This window comes from Corythoichthys intestinalis, chromosome 12 (assembly GCF_030265065.1).
Source record: "Corythoichthys intestinalis isolate RoL2023-P3 chromosome 12, ASM3026506v1, whole genome shotgun sequence".
NCBI lineage: Eukaryota > Metazoa > Chordata > Actinopteri > Syngnathiformes > Syngnathidae > Corythoichthys > Corythoichthys intestinalis.
Window position 1 is genome coordinate 4,217,132 of NC_080406.1, and position 24,706 is coordinate 4,241,837.

General features: G+C 38.5%; 1 protein-coding gene across 2 annotated transcripts in view; it reads right to left on the minus strand.

Moving 5' to 3' along the window:
* Positions 1-475: 475 nt before the first annotated feature.
* The window catches only part of clybl (citrate lyase beta like), a 142,904-nt gene continuing 118,673 nt past the window's right edge, over positions 476-24,706 (minus strand). The window contains exons 5-7 of one of the 2 annotated variants that reach the window (XM_057852770.1): positions 23,511-23,678; positions 7,528-7,652; positions 476-1,293 (exon numbers count right to left, since the gene is read on the minus strand). In XM_057852770.1, the coding sequence (XP_057708753.1) occupies positions 1,198-1,293; positions 7,528-7,652; positions 23,511-23,678 (389 nt within the window). In that variant the 3' untranslated portion in view covers positions 476-1,197. The remainder of the gene's footprint in view (positions 1,294-7,527; positions 7,653-23,510; positions 23,679-24,706) is intronic. The other variant, XM_057852769.1, reaches the window with a different exon arrangement.

The window sequence follows — 24,706 nt, forward strand, 5'->3', positions numbered from 1 at the left end:
CTTAATGCGCCATGAATCTGCTATGGCAGCATATAGACATTTTGTTCTATCAAACACAACACTTCTTTGGCTTAAAATACAGCAGTTTATTCTAAAGACGGGTGCAAGAGCAGAAACTGCTTTTTGAGCCTTGTCTGTGTTTTCCGCGATATACATATCAGTGTATCTTTAAGGTATAATAGAAACTAGAAAATTAACTTTTTTTTGTGTACAAAATTGACTTGTACTTTTCCAACGTGTGCACGTATTCATTTAATGAAAGCTATAGTTTTTTCGCCGACCTCTGCATCACTTGTGAAAACAAACAAACACAAATGCTGGTGAATAGACGACAGCGTAGAGTGGAGCACTAGTGGGAGGAATAATGTGGCCGAATGCCAGAGAGACAGCTTACTGTTAGGGCTTTTGGCTTGGGCGCCGTTTTTTTTTTTTTTTTTGTCTGGTCCGGTCCTGGCGCAGACCCGGGTCCGTCTGCAGACACAATACATCATACAGTGGCAAGAAAGCGAGGGCAAGATGAGTGGATGAGGTGGGGTGTAAAGGGAGCTTTTCATTGCCATGGTCACCAATGGCACCGTGAAGCACTCGCGACACCCCCCTTCAATTATCCTCGGGAGAAGACAAAAGCTAGGATCGGCTCTGCTGGGGCAACAGCACTTTTCGGCCGCTGTAGTTTGACGGAGCGCAATTCCACGAGGATGTATTGTAGTGTGATAGTAGGGGACGCGCTTGGGCCCGAGTACTGCGAAAGGCACCCGGTTGGAATAAAGTGGCTTCACCTTAAACGATAGATCAGGTAGCTTTTATTATATTCGTCCACAGTTAGGCTCGCACGAGGAGCCGCATGACTTTTGCTAAAGTGACCCACACAAAGACGCTAAATAGCGAGTTCACGTCGTTCTGCGTTTATGAGACGGGCCCCTGAATAGGTCGGGTAGCCGCTGAATGGATCTCCCGCAAATCAAAATAGTGTTTGTTTACCCCGTTCGCTCAGCAGCTCTGACCATCAAGATGCTTTCATGGTGACCTCAAGGAGAGAGGCGGTGTGATGACGGAATGATGGCGCCCCTCCTGGGAGAAGAGTTTGTCCAATCTATTATAAGTCATACCTTTTTGGGAGGGCATGAAAAAAACTCTTGGGGTAAGGCAAACGACAGTTCCAAGCAACACCATCTCTTATTTGTCCACCAGGACATATTATTTCTGTGGCATGGCAGCAGAGAGTGTGACGATGTTCTGTGCTTGCTTGAGAGAGGGCATGTCAATCATGCTACCGTTGAACGTGAACGCACCCTGGGAAGGTTAAAAAAAAAAGAAAAAAAAAAAGAGGTACATTTAGATAAACTTAAAATGCATATAAAACTTGATTAGAGGATAGAGCAGGGTTCACTAAATCCGGACCTCGGTGCCACTTTTCCTGTCGTGTTTTCCACGTCTATCTCCCCTAAAACACCTGAATCAAATGATTATGTCATCAGCAACCTCTCCAGAAGCCTGATAATGATCCTGATTATTTTGATTCAGGTGTGTTGGTCATTGGCGGGCGGCTATGCAGTCCACCAATCGGAGCATCGCGCTGGCGCACCAATAGACCCCACTCACCAACGTCACACAATGACGTGTCGCCGTATCCGGCCACCGTATTGTCCGTCATTGTTTATCCGTATTCTCCATGGTTTCAATTTGTCGTGCAATTTATAGTGCAATTCATGGAAGCCCCGGTGCTTTCAGACACTGTAAACTCATTGGATGCGTTGCATAAAAGGCGTTATGTGGAAAAGCTTCAGTTTATCCATTCGCCAGATTCATATTTGATGCCTAAATCGATATTTTTCGACCCGCTGTCTTCGCCCTCTCTGCCTGACATCTGCTACCCTGATATCTACAACTATCTTGTCCACACAAAATCAGCCTATTCTCACGAAAGTTTGAAAAACTTTAAGAGCAGCACTCTAAGCAATATTACCCCGTGTGACCCTTTACTTCCTATTTTCTAAAATGGCGACAGTCAATAAAAAAAAAAAGTTGACTGCGATGGCCGACGCGTCAAGGATAGGTGGATATTGGACTATTTCTTCAATAAAATACGCAACAACTGTGTCTGCCTCATTTGCAAAGAGACAGTCGCTGTTTTCAAAGAGTTCGATGTGACGCGATATTACCAAACAAGACACGCTGACATGTACGACAACATTACAGGGAAGATACGCAGCGAGAAATGAAAGCAACTTGAAGCTAGTTTAATTTCACAGCAACAGTATTTCGCAAGAGCCCGAGGGTCAAAAGAGAACGCCACAAAGGCGAGATTGTTGAAATTATGAATTAAAAAAAAAAATAATAAAGCAAATGTGACACACAGAAGGGCTTGCTAAAATTTCTTTAAATGTATTGTTCGACGTAAATCAGCCCAGGTAGCCCCCACATTTTTACCACACCAAATCTGGCCCCCGTTGCAAAAAGTTTGGACACCCCTGTTTAACTGATGATCCGCAGACGAGGCCAGCTTCTTTCACTTGTTACCAGCTAAATATTATTCAAAAAATAATAGGGCTGTCAAACGATTAAAATTTTTAATCGAGTTAATTACAGCTTAAAAATTAATTAATCGTAATTAATCGCAATTCAAACCATCTATAAAATATGCCATATTTTTATGTAAATTATATATATATTCTGTAAAATAATTTGTTGGAATGGAAAGATAAGACACAAGATGGATATATACATTTAACATACAGTACATAATGACTGTAGTGGGCATTTCACTCTACTGTCATTTAAATCTGTCTATGCTGTCCTCACTCCGAAGCGTCTACTTTTTCCAAAGCTAGACAGCTAGTGAACGACGCCTTAATAATCAGACTTCTTCCTTTTTCATCTGATTTATTAATAAAATGGCCTCAAACCATTGTCCTCTTTAGACCGTAGTGAAACTACAAAAAAAAGTACACAAGCATTGCATTAGCAACAACGTTAGCTTAGCACGCTATACAGGTTCACTAAACATAAACAAAAAGCGTCTCATACAAAAAATATAACATTTCGCTTACTAACATAATATGTACATTCTTTACAACAACCATACTTACGGACAAATCTTGTCCAAGGATCATATAAGCACAACATTACAACGTAGGCGTCAGCCCGAGACGTCGTGCAGCCATATTGAACTGGCAAGAAAGCAATAAACCATGTCACAAAGCGACCACAAGAGTTCGCTGTTAGACAGCACAAAAAACCTTGCTGTAAAACTTACCAAAAGGCAGAATACTGTCTGAGCGGGACATGTGCGTTAATTGCGTCAAATATTTTAACGTGATTAATTTAAAAAATAATGATGGTGGAAGAAATAAGCATCTTGAATTTGAAACTGTATGTTGTCGGCGATTAGCCTCGCAATGATCTTAATTGTGGTTGTCAGGCAAAAACCCTCTAAATATATATTAAATGCATCTTACCAGATATAAAATGACCACTACATAATCTGTGGTGATCGTTTGGTGCCCAGTTTTCTCGTCGAATTGCAGCAGTCCATCTCGCTCTCCTCTCCGGGTCTCTCGGAATATGGTCGAACTTAGTCTCTCCGTCTATCTTCTCTGTTACTGCAACCAACCGCCACACACGCTTTCACCATTTTGATTATTAATGTTAACGAGCAGAAAAACATGCCATAATAGGAGGAATTTATGTAGCGGTAATGCGTAAACACGACGAGCTGACGGACAATATGGTGCGGAGGCGTGGTTGTGACGTCATGTGAGTGGGGTCTATAGGAGCCCCGCGTTGACGCATATATTACCGTGCTGATGAAAGCCCCGATGATGCTACAATATAAAAACGTTTTTAAAAAATGTCCGTCCATCCATCATCGTCCGCTTGCTCCGGGGAAGCGTCGCAGGAATAAAATAATAAGATGCATAGATACATTTACAGAACATATCACAAGAATTGCATGTTGTTTCCAATCTGCACTTTTGGTTAGCGGTGCTTTCAACTCCGAACCATAGTAAAAGTCAACACCGCGCTTCCTTTCTCTCCCCCATACACTCACCCACTTCTTCTTCTACGCCAAATTGGCAATGCCGGTCACGCTGAAATGGGACAGCGGCCCCTTGGAGATGCTGGTAACAATGTTGTTTATAAAAATGTTACATCATTTGAAAGAGTCAGAGATTTGTTGATACGTTCAAAAGCTGCAACAACAAATCAGCCCCAGACATAAATTAGAAAAAACTTATGGTAACACTTTACAATAAGGGTCCCTTAATTAACATTAGTTAATGCATTTTTAGACAGTAACTCATGTTTAAGTAACATGACAATAATTCATTTAATCCCTTATCTAACATTTATGAATATACTGTATTAATTAACATGAGTTAATGCATGAGTTAATACATTTTAAGACAATAACTAATGTTTAAGTAACATTACAACAATTAATTTAATTGCTTATCTAACATTTATTAATACATTAACTGACATGAGTTAATGCATTAGTTAATGCATAACCAGACAGTAACTAATAGTTTGGTAAAATTAAAAATATATATAGGCCTATATAGGGTTAGGGTTTGTTAATTTAAGCATTTATAATTTCTTAGTTAAGGGACATGTGCTATACTTTACAATAAGGGTCCAAAAAGCATTCAGTAATGGTTAATAAAGGTTAAGGGGGGGTAACTTAAGCATTTATAATTTCTTAGTTAAGGGACACGTGCTACACTTTACATTAAGGGTCCAAAAAACATTCAGTAATGGTTAATTAAGGTTAAGTAATTCTTAACTAAGAAATTATAAATGCTAAGTTAACAAACCCTAACCCTATATAGGCCTATGTATTTTTATAATATTACCAAACCATTAGTTAGTGTCTGGTTATGCATTAACTAATGCATTACTTAATGCCTTCACTAATGCATTAGCTAATGCATTAACTCATGTTAATTAATATATTGATAAATGTGATAAGCAATTATATTAATTATTGTAATGTTACTTAAACATTAGTTATTGTCTAAAAATGCATTAACTAATGTTAATTAAGGGACCCTTATAGTAAAGTGTTACCAAACTTATTTATTTCAACATGCCTAAAAGACAGACAAACGAGACAATGACAACAAGGAATGTTTTGGCGTAAGCTAAATAGGCTGCCGTGCCAATCTTTTTTTATGTTTTACAAGTTAGACCTGTTGAGAAACTAATTGCTGACTGTAAGTCCCACCTGTGGTTATGTGGACAATTGCCCGTGCTATAGCCTAAATAATTTTAAATTCTTGTCATAACATTCATACCATGGATATTATGCTTTTAATTTTTTCATGATTGTTTTGCTGGCACTATGATTCCATGTCTCTTGTGAAGCGTCTTTGTGTGGCTTGAAAAGCTCTCTAGAAATACAATGTATTATTATTATTAGAGGTGTGCAAAATTTCCGATTCTTAGATTATTCGCGATTCGGCCGTGGAAGATTCGAGAACGATTCACAACCATCCAAATACCGATTATTGAAATATGCCATGTAAAGCGGAAGTACAACACACTCATCGTGCCGCGCGGTCTTCGGGACAATGAGGAACGGAGCGAGAGTAGCTAAACATCATGCTTCTCATTACCCGGCCCCTCGGGTAATGCCAATGCTCAACTCACGGCTCTAGCTCAACTCATGCCACGAGATAAAAAAACACAACAACATATCAGACTGTTGCCGAAAAGCTGCTACAAAGTACATCCACATAATGTTACGGTAGATATCATTTATTAGGATTAGATGTAATATAGATTCGGTAGCATTAGCAGCACAGCTACAAAAAGCTAGATGCGGCCGTTAGTAAACGGCCGCCATCTTAAAGCAGTACACTTCCCTGCAAGGCTGTTGTAGCGAACCTTCCAAGCAAAACTAATTAACTTTTTATCTAAAATACTCCTAAATCGGTAAAATATTGACTTGAATCTATCTTTAAAATAGTTTTAAAACTCTCACATGTCGAAAGTAGACACCAGGAAAATGATGGAATAACGGGAGCAATTTTAACAACTTTAACGGTTGATTCACAACATTAAATTAATTGAATGTAGTTTAAAGCTGCTGATACAGAATGGGGACTGGAGTTTTTTATTAACTGTTATTTTTGTATATTTTTTTTACTGCTATATGTTAACTTGATACTGAAATAGTAGTTTGGTTTAGCCTGAGAGTATTTTTGAACAATTTTGGAACTAATGTACAAAACATCAAAAAAAAAAAAAAAAAAAAAAAAAAAAAAAAAAAAAAAAAAAAGGAGGGGGGTGCATCAATAATCGTTTTATAATCAAAGCGGAGCCTCTGAATCATAATCGTAATCGAATCGTTAGGTGCCCAAAGATTCCCAGCTCTCATTATTATTATTATTATTATTATCTGAAATTGAGGCTCATAAGTCCCACAGCATGGCAAGTGGGCATTTGCATGTTGTTTCAGCACCATTTCTGCTTATATTCCGGTACCTGCGTCCTTCTCGTCAACCCTGCGCTGTCATATGTACTTTGCGTTCCGGCACCTTATGATTTACAAATTAAGCACTGCCCATAACACGTTGTTAGCTTGTTACAGCCTCGTCATCGTCATGAAAAAAAAAAAAAATTGTTGACGAAATAATTTTCGTTATTGCTGACGAAAACAACACTGGTGTGAACACATTTGAGAAAACGCGTTCGTTCAAATCACAAGGGAACCATTCATATTTGGGATAAACATTTCACATGTTTCAATCGTATATGTTGTTTTCCTACTAAAATCTCATGACAACTTGCTAGGAATGAAGACGTCACATACTTTACGGAGGTTGCTTGGTGAAAAAAAACAACAAAATCAATAGCTGGAAACACCTGTCATGCTGTTGGACAAAAGCAACTAAGTTTTTTCAAACGTCTTAAGACTTACACGCACACACAAACGGATGGGCAAGCCTATATGAATCCCTCGGGCCATGCGGGGCTAAGAGCCGTCCTGGTGCGCAGCGAGTGAGAGAGAGAGAGAGAGAGAGTTGTGGGCAGATTGCGTATTACCTCAGCAGATAGCCCACCGAGCTCGACACATAGGATCCAACCATGCACTAAATTAGGAACAATAATATTGTACACTTAATTGGCCTGAGGACCCCCTCCTCTTCCTATGCGGCCTCTTAGAATCACCCAAGGGTGTACAGTACGCATTATAGCGAGCTCCAGAGGTGCGCGAAGGGGGACACACAAGAGTACGCTTGTGTCACACTTTTGTATTTTTCTGTCATTAATTTACAAATGCTTAATTTGTGCCAGTTTGGCACCGCTTTGGAGAGGTTATTAGGAATTCAACTGAGCTTTAAATGAGGTTGCAGCCTCCGTGACTCGATGGACGCCCCCCAATCTAAGCCCCTTAAAAATGCGCAAGAGAAGCAGGATCGATATTGCTACTTTTTGATTACATTTTAAAAGTGAACAAACATGCTAATTGTTACATTGATTAGAAATTTATCTGGTAAAAAGTGCAGTTAAAAGTGTTACCTTTCCTTCTTTTTGGTGTTGCTCGAATGCAGCAATGAGTTCTTGAGCCCACTGGACTCTCTGCTGACTGGGAGAGAATTCTTCCTGCACGGCTCCGACCTGACCGGGGTGGATGACCTGCTTCCCTAAAAAAGCACAGAAAGAACACGCAAAAACATCAATAATTACAATTGTAGTGTAAATATTTTCATATTTATGTATTCTTTTTTAAAATTCTTAATTTTGCCCTAAATTACAATAAGTCGTCTGCCTTGAATTATATACATTTTTACACATTTTTTGGTAACAATATTGAACTGAGCTGGATAATGGTAAATATTTTAAAATGTTAGGACTTTTTTTCAAAGTTGTATTTTAATTATTTTTTTTCTACAATCAATCTTTTCAATCTGTATATAATGTGTGTGCTTGACAAGCTTGATTGTATGTATATAGTTTTGATAAGGTGCAGGTGGAATACCTAACCTCATGAAGATATTTCACGAAGATATAAGAATTTTCTGGGGGAAGAAAAATTTCAAACAGGAGGGCATTTAAAAAAAAAAAAAAAAAAATTTAAACAGCAGAAACCCAACTAGAGGTGAGAGCACGTGAGAGAAGAATTAAAGATGCCATGATTTTAACGATATATTATCGCGTACTTACCTCTTTTCGATCCAAAAACTCAAGACACAGCTGGGAATGGCCACAGCAGGACTTTTGGGGATTTTATGGGTGAAACACGGTCATATAACAAAGGTCCTAGGTATAGCAAACCTCCGTGCATGCCTCCCAAACAGCTTGTTGGCGTGTAGACAGGACCTCATACCCACTGTGAAGTATGGGGGTGGGCCAGTGATGCTGTGGGGCTGTTTCGCTTCCAAAGGCCCTGGGAACCTTGTTAGGGTGCATGGCATCATGATTGCTTTGAAATACCAGGACATTTTAAATCAAAATCTGTTGCCTTCTGCTCGAAAGCTGAAGATGGGTCGTCACTGGGTCTTTCAGCAAGACAATGACCCTAAACATATGGCCAAATCTACACAGAAATGGTTCACCAGACACAAAATCAAGCTCCTCTCATGGCCATCTCAGTCCCCAGACCTTGTTTTGTTGGCAAAAGGGGGTTGTACAAAGTATTAACACCAGGGGTGCTCATAATTGTGACACACATTATTTGATATCAAATCATTTTTTCTTTATGTGGGATTTTTTTCCCCACTGAATGAATGCACTTGTATTGAAGGTTGGATTTTTCTTTTTTTTTTCCATTAAGGTCCCATATTATTTGGAAAAAAAAATATTAGAAGCTAAAAAACATCTTTTTCAGCGGTGCCAATAATTATGGAGGGCACTGTATATACAGTGGGGAGAACAAGTATTTGATACACTGCCAATGGGTTTTCCCATTGTCGGTGTATCAAATACTTGTTCTCCCCACTGTATGGCGAAAAACACAGACAAGGCTGTAAAAGCAGTTTCTGCTCTTGCACCCCTCTTTGAAATAAACTGCTGTATTTTAAGCCAAAAGAACTGTTGTGTTTGATAGAACAATGCGTCTATATGCCACTATAGCAGTTTCATGGCGCATTAAGCCCCCGAACTATTTCTAATTTGCCCGTTTTACCCTGGAAACCCTCGTTTACGGACATTGCGCAACCGCTTTTGTTTCAATCCAGCCATTAAAAAAAAAAGTAGAAAATTATATTTTTTATTTGAAATGTCTATCATTTTTAGCTTAGAATAATTAATTGGTGTCTATTATTTAGTTCAAAAAACTTGCTTCCCATGATATTTCCATTCGTAGGGAGAGGGATTGTAAGGTTTTAGCCTATTAAAAAAGGTTCCAAAGGCTGCCAAAATTCACCGTACTCATTTTACGCTGCCTTTTATCCCTCTATATAGGTAAAACGGCGCAATTACAGATTGAGCACGACCATGCGTGGGTGGGTCGTACAGCACATGCATTAATTGCGTTAAATATTTCAACGTGATACATTTTTGAAAAATTAATTACCGCCGTTATTGAGATAAATTTGATAACCCTACCTTAAGCCTAAACTAAAGACTCTGGATGAGTGTAACATATTATGTTTGTAACGTTAAATACAATTAGAAAACGATTTAATTAAAAAATATATATGTATTAAAAAAAGGCATGGCCGATATTTTTTTGCCGATTCCGATACTTTGAAAATGACGTGATCGGACATCTCTACTAGAAACATAACGGAATTAAATTGCTACTGGATCTTAGAGCCGAGGAAGAGACAGTCCATCGTCCATTTTTGGAAATGTGTGGTTTGTTTTATTGCCAAACCAAAAATGACGTAAAGTCCGGGTTATAAAATCCCGGACCCCGACTTCCAGCCACAGAGAGCATTGAGTCGCCAACACAGGATAAGTCTGAAAGTCTTACCCTCATCAAAATAGGAAAAAAAGATAGCTTTATTTTGAAAACTTCACAAAACTGACATTTATATTTAAAGCAAATGGGTGGGCAGACAAGTTCGGGAGGGTGGAAGCTTAGTCGCATGGAGAAAACAAATAAAAAATAAATAAAAGAGACAACACACGGTGAGAATAATTTGGCCGGAAGAGAGAAAGTTAATTGTGTGTGTTTATATTTGAGGCGTCTGAGGAGGGCCCGGCCCCAGACCCCGGAGGACTGTTCGCATCATTAACGAGTGCACCCCACCGCCCGAAGCTTCCAGCCAAACACTTAACAGAAGCACATCGCTTGCATTTAAAATAACAGAGGCAGCAGAAAATGGAGTGTATCTCTTTCACTGCTAAACGAGCTTCATTGTCATATATTTGAGAGTGTATACTGCACGTGTGAACGCCGCGTACGACGGGGTGTCGCATTAATTCGCACATCATTTCCCCTTTCGCGATACTGCCGGATGACAATATATATTACACGCTCGCTCCGCTCATTTTGTTCACGTGCATGTAAATTTGTTGTCATTTGAAATCATTTGTCTTCAAAATAGAGCGGAGGAAATAATGGTTGTATTAAAGCAATGAGGAAGGAGAAATAGGACAACAATGATTGTGATGTTTAAATATGAGTTAGATGAGAGTCATAAAATGCAAATTCTACTCACAAGAGTTGCACCTGCATAATAGAATAAAATCAGATGCAAGAGTATTTTACACATGCACTGCTAGACAAAAGTATTGGCACACCTCAATTCTGTCAGTTAATGCTCAATTTCTCCCAGAAAATGATTGCAGTTACAAATGCTTTGGTAGTAATATCTTCATTTATTTTGCTTGCAACGAAAAAACACAAAAGACAATGGAAAAAAAAAAATCATTATCATTTTACGCAAAACTCCGAATATGGGCCGGATAAAAGTATTGGCACCGTCAGTTTAAGTTTATTGTCCCCTAAGAAGGGGAAACTTGTCTTACAGCAGGTAACAGATAACACAACAACTCATACACATACAATAAAATAACACAGACTACAAATTTAAAATGCCATCGACAGTTTTGCATCTAAGTGCAAGAATTGTGCAAATTTAGCAACCAAATTGCACTGGGTAGGAAGGAGGTCTTTGTCCTATTTAACTTAAGACAACCCGTAAAAAAACCCTTTGAAAACTCAAGTGTTGCTTCTGTAATTTGTGTTATTAACAGTACTTGTTACTTACCTGTCGCATGTAACAGGTGGTGGCGATAACTAAATCACAACTGCAGCCAGTTAAAATGGATTAAAGTTGACCCAACCTCTGTCCTGTGTCTTTGTGTGTACCGCATTGAGCATGGAGAAAAGAAAGAAGACCAAATAACTGTCTAAGGACCTGAGAAGCAAAATTGTGAGGAAGCATGGGCAATCTCAAGGCTACATTTCCATCTCCAAAGACCTGAATGTTCCTGTGTCTACCGAGCGCTGTGTCATCAATACGTGTAAATTCCATGCGGTGTTGTTTTAGGCAGCCATTTTAATTTTCGTCATAGTTTTCGTCATTTGAACGATAATAATTATTAGTCTTAGTCATATTTTAGTCATTTCAAAATGTGTTTGTATTCGTCTAGTTTTTGACGAAAACTCGAACCTAATTTTATCTAGATTTAATCAATGTTTACTCAATATTTTCGTCTGTAAAAATTGAAAGTTTCACTCTAAAAATAAGAAAAGGTTTCCAATGAACATTAGCAGACGAGCAAATATTGTAGCATACACAAATCTGTCACGTGATAATGTACACTCAGCAGAAAAACAGTAGGCTACATTATTTTTAATTAGTTATACCCGGCTAGACGCCACGAACTGTATGTAAAAAAAGTTGTCCCAGAGTTTAGGAGGACGCTCGCCTTTAGCAATAACCTAATGCTAACGTGAACGTGAATGCTATGCTAATGCTACAACATCGCATATTCTCTCTTGCCGAGATAAGAAGACAATACCGTGTGTGTCTCAAAACAAGCAATGGGGTGACTGGAGAGGACACAAGACTAGTGGGTGAGTTGGGGGGGTTGCAGCACGTCACATGAGTGATACAACCAGGCAGGTTAACTACACATAAAAGTCACACGTTGTTAACATGCGACGGAAACTATGGCGCATTTTCATCTTGTTCTCGTCTTGTCAGACGAAAACTGTTATTGTGTTGTTAAGTTTTAGTCTCCCAAGGTACGTTTTAGCTCGTTATTATCTCGTCATCGTCAGGAAAAAAAATGTTCGTCGACAAAATATTTTCATTATAGTCATCGATGATGAAAACAACACTGATTCGATGGCACTGTGGCTAGCCTCACTAGATGTGGACGGAAAAGAAAACTTGACGAGAGATTTCAACGAAAGATTGTGCGGATGGTGGATAAAGAACCTCGACTAACATCCAAACAAGTTTAAGCTGTCCTGCAGTCCGAGGGTACAACAGTGTCACCCCGTACTATCCGTCGGCATCTGAATGAAAAGGGACTCTATGATAAGATACCCAAGGAAGACCCCACTTCGGACCCAGATACATAAAAACGCCAGGCTGGAGTTTGCTAAAACTTACCTGAGAGAGCCAAAAACATTTTGGAAGAATTTTCTTTTTCAGATGAGACAAAAGTAGAACTTTATGGGAAAAGGCATCAACATAGTTTACAGGAAAAAAATCCCCAAGGCCTTCAAAGAAAAGAACACGGTCCCCACAGTCAAACATGGCAGATGTTCCCACATGTTTTGGGGTTGCTTTGCTTCCTCTGGCACGGGACTGCTTGACCGTGTGCATAGCATTATGAAGTCTGAAGACTACCAACAAATTTTGCAGCATAATGTAGGGCCCAGTGTGAGAAAGCTGGGTCTCCCTCAGAGGCCATTGATCTTCCAGCAGGACAATGACACAAAACACACACAATGGTTTGAGAGAAAGTACTGGAGACTTCTAAAGTGGCCAGCAATAAGTCAAGACCTGAATCCCATAGAACACCGGAGGAGAGATCTGAAAATGGCAGTTTGGAGAGGGCACCCTTCAAAATCTCAGAGACCTGGAGCAGTTGGCCAAACAAGAATGGTCAAATTCCAGCAGAGCATTGTAAGAAACTCATTGATGGATACCGAAGTGGTTGTTCGTAGTTATCGTTCCAAGGTTGTGGTACCATGTATTAGGCTGAGGGTGCCAATACTTTTGTCCGGCTCATTTTTGGAGTTTCGTGTAAAATGATAATGACTTTAGTGCTGCAACGATTAATCGATTACCTCGAGTATTCGATTTGAAAAAAAATATTCGAATTGAATTTTGTTGCTTTGAGTATTCGTTTAATTAAAGTGGCGTCGTAATGGTTTGGAAGTGTTTGCATTTAGTTTTATTGATTAGGGCAGATACACTGCCCTCTGGTCTGCCTCTTTTCACAACGCTAAATCCAACTGCTCCCTGTTAAGATCAACATAAGTTTTTGTTTGAGCTAATGTTTTTTTAATGCATTCATAAATTAGTTTATTGGGATATTTAGCAGTTTTTTTGCGGGAATATGTGTCTGAACCATTTGTTAAGAGCATTGTAAAAAAAAACAAACAAAAAAAGTAGCATTTTATAGCATTTAAGCTAGCGGACTTTTTCTATGCAAGTTAGCCAATTGTTTTGTTGTACATAAATCCTCATTAAATATATATATATATATATATATATATATATATATATATATATATATATATATATGTATATATACCGTTTGAGGCTTAGCTCTGGTATTTTAATTTTTCATGTTCCTTATCCGATTACTCGATTATTCGAACTAACTAGTCCATCGATTAATCGACTACTAAAATATTCGATAGCTGCAGCCCTAAATTATTATTATTTCTTTCCCATTCTCTTTTGTTTTTTCATTGCAAGCAAAATAAATGAAAATATTACTACCAAAGCATTTGTAATTTTGTAATTTTTTGGGAGAAATCGAGCATGATCCGGCAGAAGAAGGGGTGCCAATACTTTTGGCCAGCAGTGTATGCTTATAACAATATTTAATATATCAACTCGTTGTTAATAGTTTGCTCACCGTCTACAGAACAGCAAATACGTTGAACTAGCTACAAAAATTTAATGTGATCTTTAAAAGATTACATTTTTGTACCTCAAGATTGTTCCAAACACCTAATCTGAAATGGTAAACATTTTTTTTATGCATAGAAACACACGCACTGAGGCATTTCAAGATAGAACAACAAAATACAAGCACAAACCCATGAGTTTGTGACACTTTTTGTCCCAAACACAGGATAAACTGAATTTAAGAGGGACAATTAACGTCCATATATAACAGCAAACTGTTAAAAAAAAAACACTAAACAAGTCAACAATAAATCATTTATTAACAGTTTAGTAATTATGTATTAACTAGTTATAACAGATAGTGTTACCAATTTTTCTTCTAAAATGATTTATCTTGTAAAATTGCGTTTTAGGAAATACTGTAAGTATCAGGTTATTTTTAATTGACTTATTAAAATGACAACTTTATTTAAATAAAATGCAATATTTGATTCTTTTCAAAGTGCAGTTTTATTTCTCAATGCACAATTTAACCCTCAAAATTCAAACGTTAAGCCATAAAACAAAACATTCCGGTGAAATTAACGATAACTTACTATATGTCAGAATTTTCATTAATTTATTTTTAAATCAATTAATATTAATTTATTTGATTGGGACATTGCACATGAACGAACATCTATTTACACGAATCTAAAAGACGTAAATACAGTGATCCCTCGTTTTTCGCAGTAATTTTTTTTTTCAATCCTTCACGTACAATACTAAACGACTTCAATTTTACAGCTACAATTTTCCCGATTAATGAGTTTAAAAGTTGCCACCACATTTAAATCATTCATAAGATCACAAATTACAACTCCGGCTGAAAGCGACTCCGACACAATCCTCTCTCTGTATTTACCACGTTCTGCGGCCCCTCCCGCCCGAAAACCACCTCCCAGTCAAATATGGCAAACGCCACAGACATAATCCTGTGTACATTTGCAGATCAGACTTGTCTTGATAAGTTACGCTGGTTATGAAACGTCTGCTGGCGGATGGCAAATCCTTAAAAAAAAAGGTGGGACAAACCAGAGGAAGCAAACCAAACAGGAGCGAGTGGTGCAAAAAAGGGGGGAGAAGAGGGACCCACTCCCTCTATTCAGTCTGCTCTCACCCCAGTTAACCCCCACTAATACACACTTGTACTGTATACACACACTCTCACGAACACACAGGGGTTACAGGCTGTTGAACGTCTCCTGACATTGTTAATTAGGCTGCAACCCGTCAACGCTTTTGTGCTCTGCCAGACATTTATTTTAAAAACACTCATTTCACGTTTGCATGGATGTGTGGACAAGTGCATTAAAGCCTCTGCGTGTGCGCGCATTTGTTCAGTTGACCACATACACACACTTGTTGGCTAACCAAGGAGTTCTTAATGTGAAAAAGAACTAGAACCACAAAAAAGGGATTTTTTTTTCCCCCCGCCAAAAGGAAGCGACAATATTAGCTCAGAACCCATATTTTTTTGTGAGCCACAAAATGATTTAGGGCGCTTTCACACTAGCACAGACAGACAGAGCTTTAATAGTCATTGACACACAAACACGACAACAAAATTACGTTCGATGAGTGAGCATCGAGCCGCTGCAGATGAACTGCGCCGCCAGCCACTGTATCTCTCTCTTCTTCAGAAACGATAGAGCAGTTGCAGGCAGGCAAGTTACAGTGAGCACACATAAAGTGGGGCAAATAAGTATTTAGTCAACCAGTCAGTCTCCTACTTGAAAATATTATAGATATGTCAACATGGGTAAACCTCAACCATGAGAGACAGAATGTGGAAAAAAAAAAACAAAGTCACATTGTTTGATTTTAAAGAATTTATTTGCAAATTATAGTGGAAAATAAGTATTTGGTCAATACCAAAAGTTCATCTAAATACTTTGTTATGTACCCTATGTTGGCAATAACGGAGGCCAAACGTTTTTTGTAACCCTTCCCAAGCTTTTCACACACTGTTGCTGGTATTTTGGCCCATTCCTCCATGCAGATCTTCTCTAGAGCAGTGATGTTTTGGGGCTGTCGTTGGGCAACACGGACTTTCAACTCCCTCCACAGATTTTCTATGGGGTTGAGATCTGGAGACTGGCTAGGCCACTCCAGGACCTTGAAATGCTTCTCACGAAGCCACTCCTTTGTTGCCCTGGCTGTGTGTTTGGGATCATTGTCATGCTGAAAGACCCAGCCATGTCTCATCTTCAATGCCCTTGCTGATGGAAGGAGATTTTCACTCAAAATCTCTTGATACATAGCCCCATTCATTCTTTCCTTTACACCAGGGGTGTCCAAACTTTTTGCAAAGGGGGCCAGATTTGGTGTGGTAGAAATGTGGGGGGTCGACCTTGGTTGACGTCCTTTGCGTAGAACAATATATTTAAGCAAATTTTAGCAAGCCATTCTGTGTGTCACATTTTGCAATCTCGCAACTAGCCTTTCTGGCGTTCTCTTTCGACTCTCGGGCTCTTGAGAAATACTGCAGCTGCGAAATTGAACTGGCTTCAAGTTGCTTCAATTTCTCGCTGCGTATCTTCCCTGTAATCTTGTCGTACATGTCAGCGAGTCTTGTTTGGTAATATCGCCTCACATTGAACTCTTTAAAAACAGCGAGTGTCTCTTTGCAAATGAGGCAGACACAGTTGTTGCGTATTTTAGAGAAGAAACAGTCCAATTTCCACCTATCCTTGAAGCGTCGGCCGTCGCAGTCAACTTTCTTTTTCTGCTGATTGTCGGCATTTTAGAAAATTGGAAGTAAAGGGTCACATGGGATAATGTTGCTTAGAGTGCTGCTGCCTTTTAGTGGGTAAATGCAGTACTGCTGACCAATTTATTAAGTCTGTGTGCGGGCCGGATGTTATTGATTTTATGACAGGCTGGGGGGCCAGATGAAATTTGACCACGGGCTGCATTTGGCCCCCGGGCCGGGCTTTGGACATGGCTGCTTTTACACAGATCAGTCGTCCTGGTCCCTTTGCAGAAAAACAGCCCCAAAGCATGATGTTTCCACCCCATGCTTCACAGTGGGTATGGTGTTCTTCGGATGCAATTCAGTATTCTTTCTTCTCCAAACACGAGAACCCGTGTTTCTACCAAAAAGTTCTATTTTGGTTTCATCTGACCATAACACATCCTCCCAGTCCTCTTCTGGATCATCCAAATGCTCTCTAGCGAACCGCAGACCGGCCTGGATGTGTACTTTCTTCAGCAGGGGGACACGTCTGGCAGTGCTGGATTTGAGTCCCTGGCGGCGCATTGTGTTACTGATAATAGCCTTTGTTACTGTGGTCCCAGCTCTCTGTAGGTCATTCACTAGGTCCCCCAGTGTGGTTGTGGGATTTTTGCTCACCGTTCTTGTTATCATTTTGACGCCACGGGGTGAGATTTTGCATGGAGCCCCACATCGAGGGAGATTATCAGTGGTCTTGTATGTCTTCCAGTTTCTAATAATTGCTCCCACAGTTGATTTCTTGACGCCAAGCGTTTTATCGATTGCAAATTCAGTCTTCCCAGCCTGGTGCAGGTCTACAATTTTGTCTCTGGTGTCCTTCGACCGCTCTTTGGTCTTGGCCATAGTTGAGTTTGGAGTGTGACTGACTGAGATTGTGGACAAGTGTCCTTTATACCGATAATGAGTTAAAACAGGTGCCATTAATACAGGTAACGAGTGGAGCCTCGTTAGACCTCGTTTGAAGAAGTTAGACCTCTTTGACAGACAGAAATCTTGTTTGTAGGTGACCAAATACTTATTTTCCACTCTAATTTGGAAATAAATTCTTTAAAAATCAAACAATGTGATTTTCAGTTTTTTTCCCACATTCTGTCTCTCATGGTTGAGGTTTACCCACGTTGACAATTACAGGCCTCTCTAATCTTTTCAAGTAGGAAAACTTGCACAATTGGTGGTTGACTAAATACTTATTAAATACTTAAATACTAAATACTTGACTTATTTGCCCCATTGTAAGTCACCCTTTTTGACTTTAAAATGGCGAATTTCGCCGAAAGGTGAGTGATTTTCGTGCCTGTCAAATACTTATTTGCAGCAGTTTTTTTTTTTAATGAAAGCAGTGAATGTTTTTTTTTTTTTTTCTCGTCACATCTGAGATGCAATTGTTGGCTGTTTTCAACAATCTAAAATAAAGGCATTGCCTAAAAGTGCTTTAATATGAGGTGAAATGTCTTGCTGTATCATGTGTATTTAAAATCGCTCTTTACCTAGAAAAAATGTTTTACTCTGATTAATCAATGGAATTTTCAGTAAAATACTCGATTACTAAAATATTTGATAGCTGCAGCCCTAATTGGAATATCCCTGGAGTTTGCCTGTCCTGCCCGCATGTGTTGCTCCAGTTCGCACGCACTCAAGGTGGTTGCCTGGCGACCAAAATGTAGAATGCCCTGTTAGAGTCGTTTCCACTCTCGGCTGATGGCTCACTTTAATCACAACTGCAGTTTTCTCTAACACTTGCAATGAAATGTCAGAGCATTTAACAACCGTGCGGCTTAATTTTGCATAAAGAGGGGAAAAAATGGGCAATGAATGCCCATTTGCACAAAAGGATTAGACATGCTTACTATTTATCAATGGAAAAGTTTTGGACCACTGACAGTGGAAGTGACTGGGGTAGACTATATATGGCGGAAAATACTCAGGTGACTTGAAGTTCCGCTCTGAGACAGACTTTCAAAATTTTCCGATATGCATGTGTGATACATCATTGGAAAGCTTAAAATCTCAATTTTCTGGGAGATGAAATTTTTGAACAGGAGGGCATTTAATAAAAAAAAAAAAAAATAAAACACGCGAAACCCTAACTGGAGGCGAGAGCAGAATTAAAGACGCCACGATTTCAACGAGATATTATCGCGTACATACCATGTTTCGATCCAAAAACTCCATGTAGCATGTATCACAGAGTGTCAAGACACAGCTGTGAATGGCCACAGCCGGATTTTTGGGGGATTTTATGGGTGAAACATGGTCATATAACAAGGGTCGCGATGCAGAAATTGCAGACAACAAGGAGTGTTTGAGATTTTCTTTTTCATATAGTTACCCTTTTAAACGTTATTTTTCTATTTTTGGGATCGATTATTTATCATGCGACAGTAACAAAAAAAAAAAAAAAAAACAATATAGCGAAATTATGAGGTAGATATCCGTGACTTTTTTACAGACGCCAAATTTTTCATTGGGACATAATTTGTCTAAAAGTAAAATATGCAAGTGAATAATTTTTTAAAGTCATTTCATTATATTTTAAAAACTAAATATTAGAGCTGTCAAAAGATTACAATTTTTAATCGAGTTAATTACAGCTTAAAAATTAATTAATTGTAATTAATCACAATTCAAACCATCTATAAAATATGCTATATTTTTCTGTAAATTATTGTTGGAATGGAAAGAAGACACAAGATGGATATATACATTCAACATACGGTACATAAGTACTGTATTTGTTTATTATAACAATAAATCAACAAGATGACATGATTAACATTCTGTTAAAACGATCCCTGGATAGAAAGACTTGTAGTTCTTAAAAGATAAATGTTAGTACAAGTTGTAGAAATTTTAAATTAAAACTCCCCTTTGTTTTCGTTTTAATAAAATGTGTAAAATTTTCAATCAAAAAATAAACTAGCCACCCGCTATTGTTCATGTCAATAATTACACAATGCTCATGGGTGCTTAAGCCCATAAAATCAGTCGCACCCAAGCACCAGCAGATGGCGACAAAACTCCCAAAAACACAAGTAACAAATAACATTGCACTGTGCTGTCATTTTAATCTGTTTGAGCAGGGCATGTGCGTTAATTGCGTCAAATATTTTAAAGTTAATTAAAAAAATTAATTACCGCCCGTTAACGCAATAATTTTGACAGCCCTACTAAATATTAGACATCAATTAATGATTCTAAGCTAAATATGACAGACATTTTGAATGAAATACAATTACTTACAGTGCCTTGCAAAAGTATTCGGCCCCCTTGAACCTTGCAACCTTTCGCCACGTTTCAGGCTTCAAACATAAAGATATAAAATTTAAATTTTTTGTCAAGAATCAACAACAAGTGGGACACGATCGTGAAGTGGAACAAAATTTATTGGATAATTTAAACTTTTTTAACAAATAAAAAACTGAAAAGTGGGGCGTGCAATATTATTCGGCCCCCTTGCGTTAATACTTTGTAGCGCCACCTTTTGCTCCAGTTACAGCTGCAAGTCACTTGGGGTATGTTTCTATCAGTTTTGCACATGGAGAGACTGACATTCTTGCCCATTCTTCCTTGCAAAACAGCTCGAGCTCAGTGAGGTTGGATGGAGAGTGTTTGTGAACAGCAGTCTTCAGCTCTTTCCACAGATTCTCGATTGGATTCAGGTCTGGACTTTGACTTGGCCATTCTAACACCTGGATACGTTTATTTTTGAACCATTCCATTGTAGATTTGGCTTTATGTTTCGGATCATTGTCCTGTTGGAAGATAAATCTCCGTCCCAGTCTCAGGTCTTGTGCAGATACCAACAGGTTTTCTTCCAGAATGTTGCTGTATTTGGCTGCATCCATCTTCCCGTCAATTTTAACCATCTTCCCTGTCCCTGCTGAAGAAAAGCAGGCCCAAACCATGATGCTGCCACCACCATGTTTGACAGTGTTGTGCAAGTGCCTTGCAAAAGTATTCGGCCCCCTTGAATCTTGCAACCTTTCGCCAAATTTCAGGCTTAAAACATAAAGATATGAAATTTAATTTTTTTGTCAAGAATCAACAACAAGTGGGACACAATCGTGAAGTGGAACAACATTTATTGGATGATTTAAACTTTTTTAACAAATAAAAAACTGAAAAGTGGAGCGTGCAATATTATTCGGCCCCTTTACTTTCAGTGCAGCAAACTCACTCCAGAAGTTCAGTGAGGATCTCTGAATGATCCAATGTTGTCCTAAATGACCGATGATGATAAATAGAATCCACCTGTGTGTAATCAAGTCTCCGTATAAATGCACCTGCTCTGTGATAGTCTCAAGGTTCTGTTTAAAGTGCAGAGGGCATTATGAAAACCAAGGAACACACCAGGCAGGTCCGAGATACTGTTGTGGAGAAGTTTAAAGCCGGATTAGGACAACAATCAGTCGTACACGGCACAAATCTGGCCTTTATGGAAGATTGGCAAGGAGAAAGCCATTTCTCAAAGATATCCATAAAAAGTCTCGTTTAAAGTTTGCCACAAGCCACCTGGGAGACACACCAAACATGTGGAAGAAGGTGCTCTGGTCAGATGAAACCAAAATGGAACTTTTTGGCCACAATGCAAAACGATATGTTTGGCGTAAAAGCAACACAGCTCATCACCCTGAACACACCATCCCCACTGTCAAACATGGTGGTGGCAGCATCATGGTTTGGGCCTGCTTTTCTTCAGCCGGGACAGGGAAGATGGTTAAAATTGACGGGAAGATGGATGCCGCCAAATACAGGAACATTCTGGAAGAAAACCTGTTGGTATCTGCACAAGACCTGAGACTAGGACGGAGATTTATCTTCCAACAGGACAATGATCCGAAACATAAAGCCAAATCTACAATGGAATGGTTCAAAAAATAAACGTATCCAGGTGTTAGAATGGCCAAGTCAAAGTCCAGACCTGAATCCAATCGAGAATCTGTGGAAAGAGCTGAAGACTGCTGTTCACAAACACTCTCCATCCAACCTCACTGAGCTCGAGCTGTTTTGCAAGGAAGAATGGGCAAGAATGTCAGTCTCTCGATGTGCAAAACTGATAGAAACATACCCCAAGCGACTTGCAGCTGTAATTGGAGCAAAAGGTGGCGCTACAAAGTATTAACGCAAGGGGGCTGAATAATATTGCACGCCCCACTTTTCAGTTTTTTATTTGTTAAAAAAGTTTAAATTATCCAATAAATTTTGTTCCACTTCACGATTGTGTCCCACTTGTTGTTGATTCTTAACAAAAAATTAAAATTATATATCTTTATGTTTGAAGCCTGAAATGTGGCGAAAGGTTGCAAGGTTCAAGGGGGCCGAATACTTTTGCAAGGCACTGTATATTATATATATATATATATATATATATATATATATATACACACACATATCTATATACATATATATATATATATATATACACGTATATATATATATATATATATATATATATATATATATATATACACATATATACATATACATATATATTACGTATATATACATATATATATATATACATTATATTTATATATATATATACAGTATACAGAGGTGGCAGAGCTTTTTCAGAAGAATATTCAAGTAATGAGTAACATTGGGAGTAACCGCTTATGCTGTTTGATATACATACTGTCAAAATTATCGCGTTAACGCGTGGTAATTAATTTTTAAAATTAATCACGTTAAAATATTTGACGCAATTAACGCACATGTCCCGCTCAGACAGTATTCTGTCTTTTGGTAAGTTTTACAGCAAGGCTTTTTGTGCTGTGCGAACTCTTGTGGTCGCTTTATGACATGGTTTATTGTTTTCTTGCCAGTTCAATATGGCTGCACGATGTCTCGGGCTGATGCCTACGTTGTAATGTTGTGCTTATATGATCCTTGGACAAGATTTGTCCGTAAGTATGGTTGTTGTAAATAATGTACATATTATGTTAGTAAGCGAAATGTTATATTTTTTGTATGAGACACTTTTTGTTTATGTTTAGTGAACCTGTATAGCGTGCTCAGCTAACGTTGTTACTAATGCAATGTTTGTGTACTTTTTTTTTGTAGTTTTACGACGGTCTAAAGACGACAATGGTTTGAGGCCATTTTATTAATAAATCAGATGAAAAAGGAAGAAGTCAGATTATTATGGCGTCGTTCACTAGCTGTCTAGCTTTGGAAAAAGTAGACGCTTCGGAGTGAGGACAGCATAGACAGATTTAAATGACAGTAGAGTGAAATGCCCACTACAGTCCTTATGTACCGTATGTTGAATGTATATATCCATCTTGTGTCTTATCTTTCCTTCCAACAATTTATTTTACAGAATATATATATAATTTACAGAAAAATATGGCATATTTTATAGATGGTTTGAATTGCGATTAATTGCGATTAATTACGATTAATTAATTTTTAAGCTGTAATTAACTCGATTAAAAATTTTAATCGTTTGACAGCCCTAATTATATATATATATATATATATATATATATATATATATATATATATATTTTTTTTTTTTTTAAACAATGGTATTTTTTCTCAGCACAAAGTTATCCATATGAACTGTTATTATTATTATTATACTGTACTGTAACCTATTACATAACCACTTTAAGCCAAACAAATACAAAAAAAAATCATTGAATTCTGGCGAGATCAAAAAAAAAAAAAAAAAATCTATACAAATGAAGCATCATTTACAAGAATGTAAATTGATTGCTCACAAGTTTTACCTGTGAAACCCATGAACGCTCCCTCTCTTGCCTGTTGCCTCAGCCCCTCCACGTCTTTGTAGTCTATGTACACCAGGTCGATAGCCTGCAGCCCGAAAGCCTTGGCGGTGGTGACCACTTTCTGCCTGGCATACAGCAGCTCCTTGGCATCCTGGGTCCGCGTGGCGCCTTTGGGTAAACACAAACAGCACGCCGGTCACGTGTCAAGGTGTGAAAAGGAGCTGAGCTCATGTGAAAGAAAGCCAAGGGGTGCACAGGAAGTAAGGACAGCGAGGGGCAATGAGTGAGGAAGTCTGGAACATATACAGTATCCCTGTTAACAAATGCTGCTCTTAAGTAGAGGAGCATTACAGAAAAGTCAATGCATTGATTTCATGATGTCGTAATAAAGTATCTTGAGAATGTTTTTTACAGATTCCGGACATTAAAAAGTGAGTACAGCTGAAAACCCGAACACTGTGGCATACAGACTTTGAGGTTAAACACCTTTCCCAATCATAGTTCTAAAAAAATGTGATTTTAATATTTGGGTTAGTATAAATGAAGGTCATTTATACTTGGTGTTGTCTATTCCTTTAAACCAGTGGTTCTTAACTCATTCACTCTCAGCCATTTTGACCGGTGCAACCCCCTTCGCTACGGTGGCCGAGAGGTGTCAGGCGAAATGCAAAGTCCAAACACTTTGCAAATAGAAAAAGCATGAACCCCAATTGCAAACTCTTTGCAAAAGAAAAAAAGCACGAATGCAAACTGCCACAACACGATCCCCAATTCCTAAAGCGCGATTACAAATTGGCAAAAGCACGAACCCCAATTGCCACAACACGACAGCAAATGGCACGACCGCAAAAGGCTCACAAGACAATTGCAAAGGCGATGACCTAGAAGCTAAAAAAAAAAATAAATAAATAAAATAATAATAATAATAATAAAAAACACATCACTTTGTATATTCCTATATGTGCTTTGTGACTATCTCTACGGGCCTCCGTAAAGTTCCCCCACCCCCATCAGATGCAAATTTATATAAAAATGATGTTAATCGTTTGTGCTGCAACGGTTTTGTAGGATACAGTATTATGCTTTTATTGAGATATTAATTTCGAGTGGGGACGTCACTCGTAGCTTTTTCTTAGCTTAGCTCCCGCAGCTAATAGAGCGTACCAACTCTCTCAATAACAGAGGGGTCTCCTAAC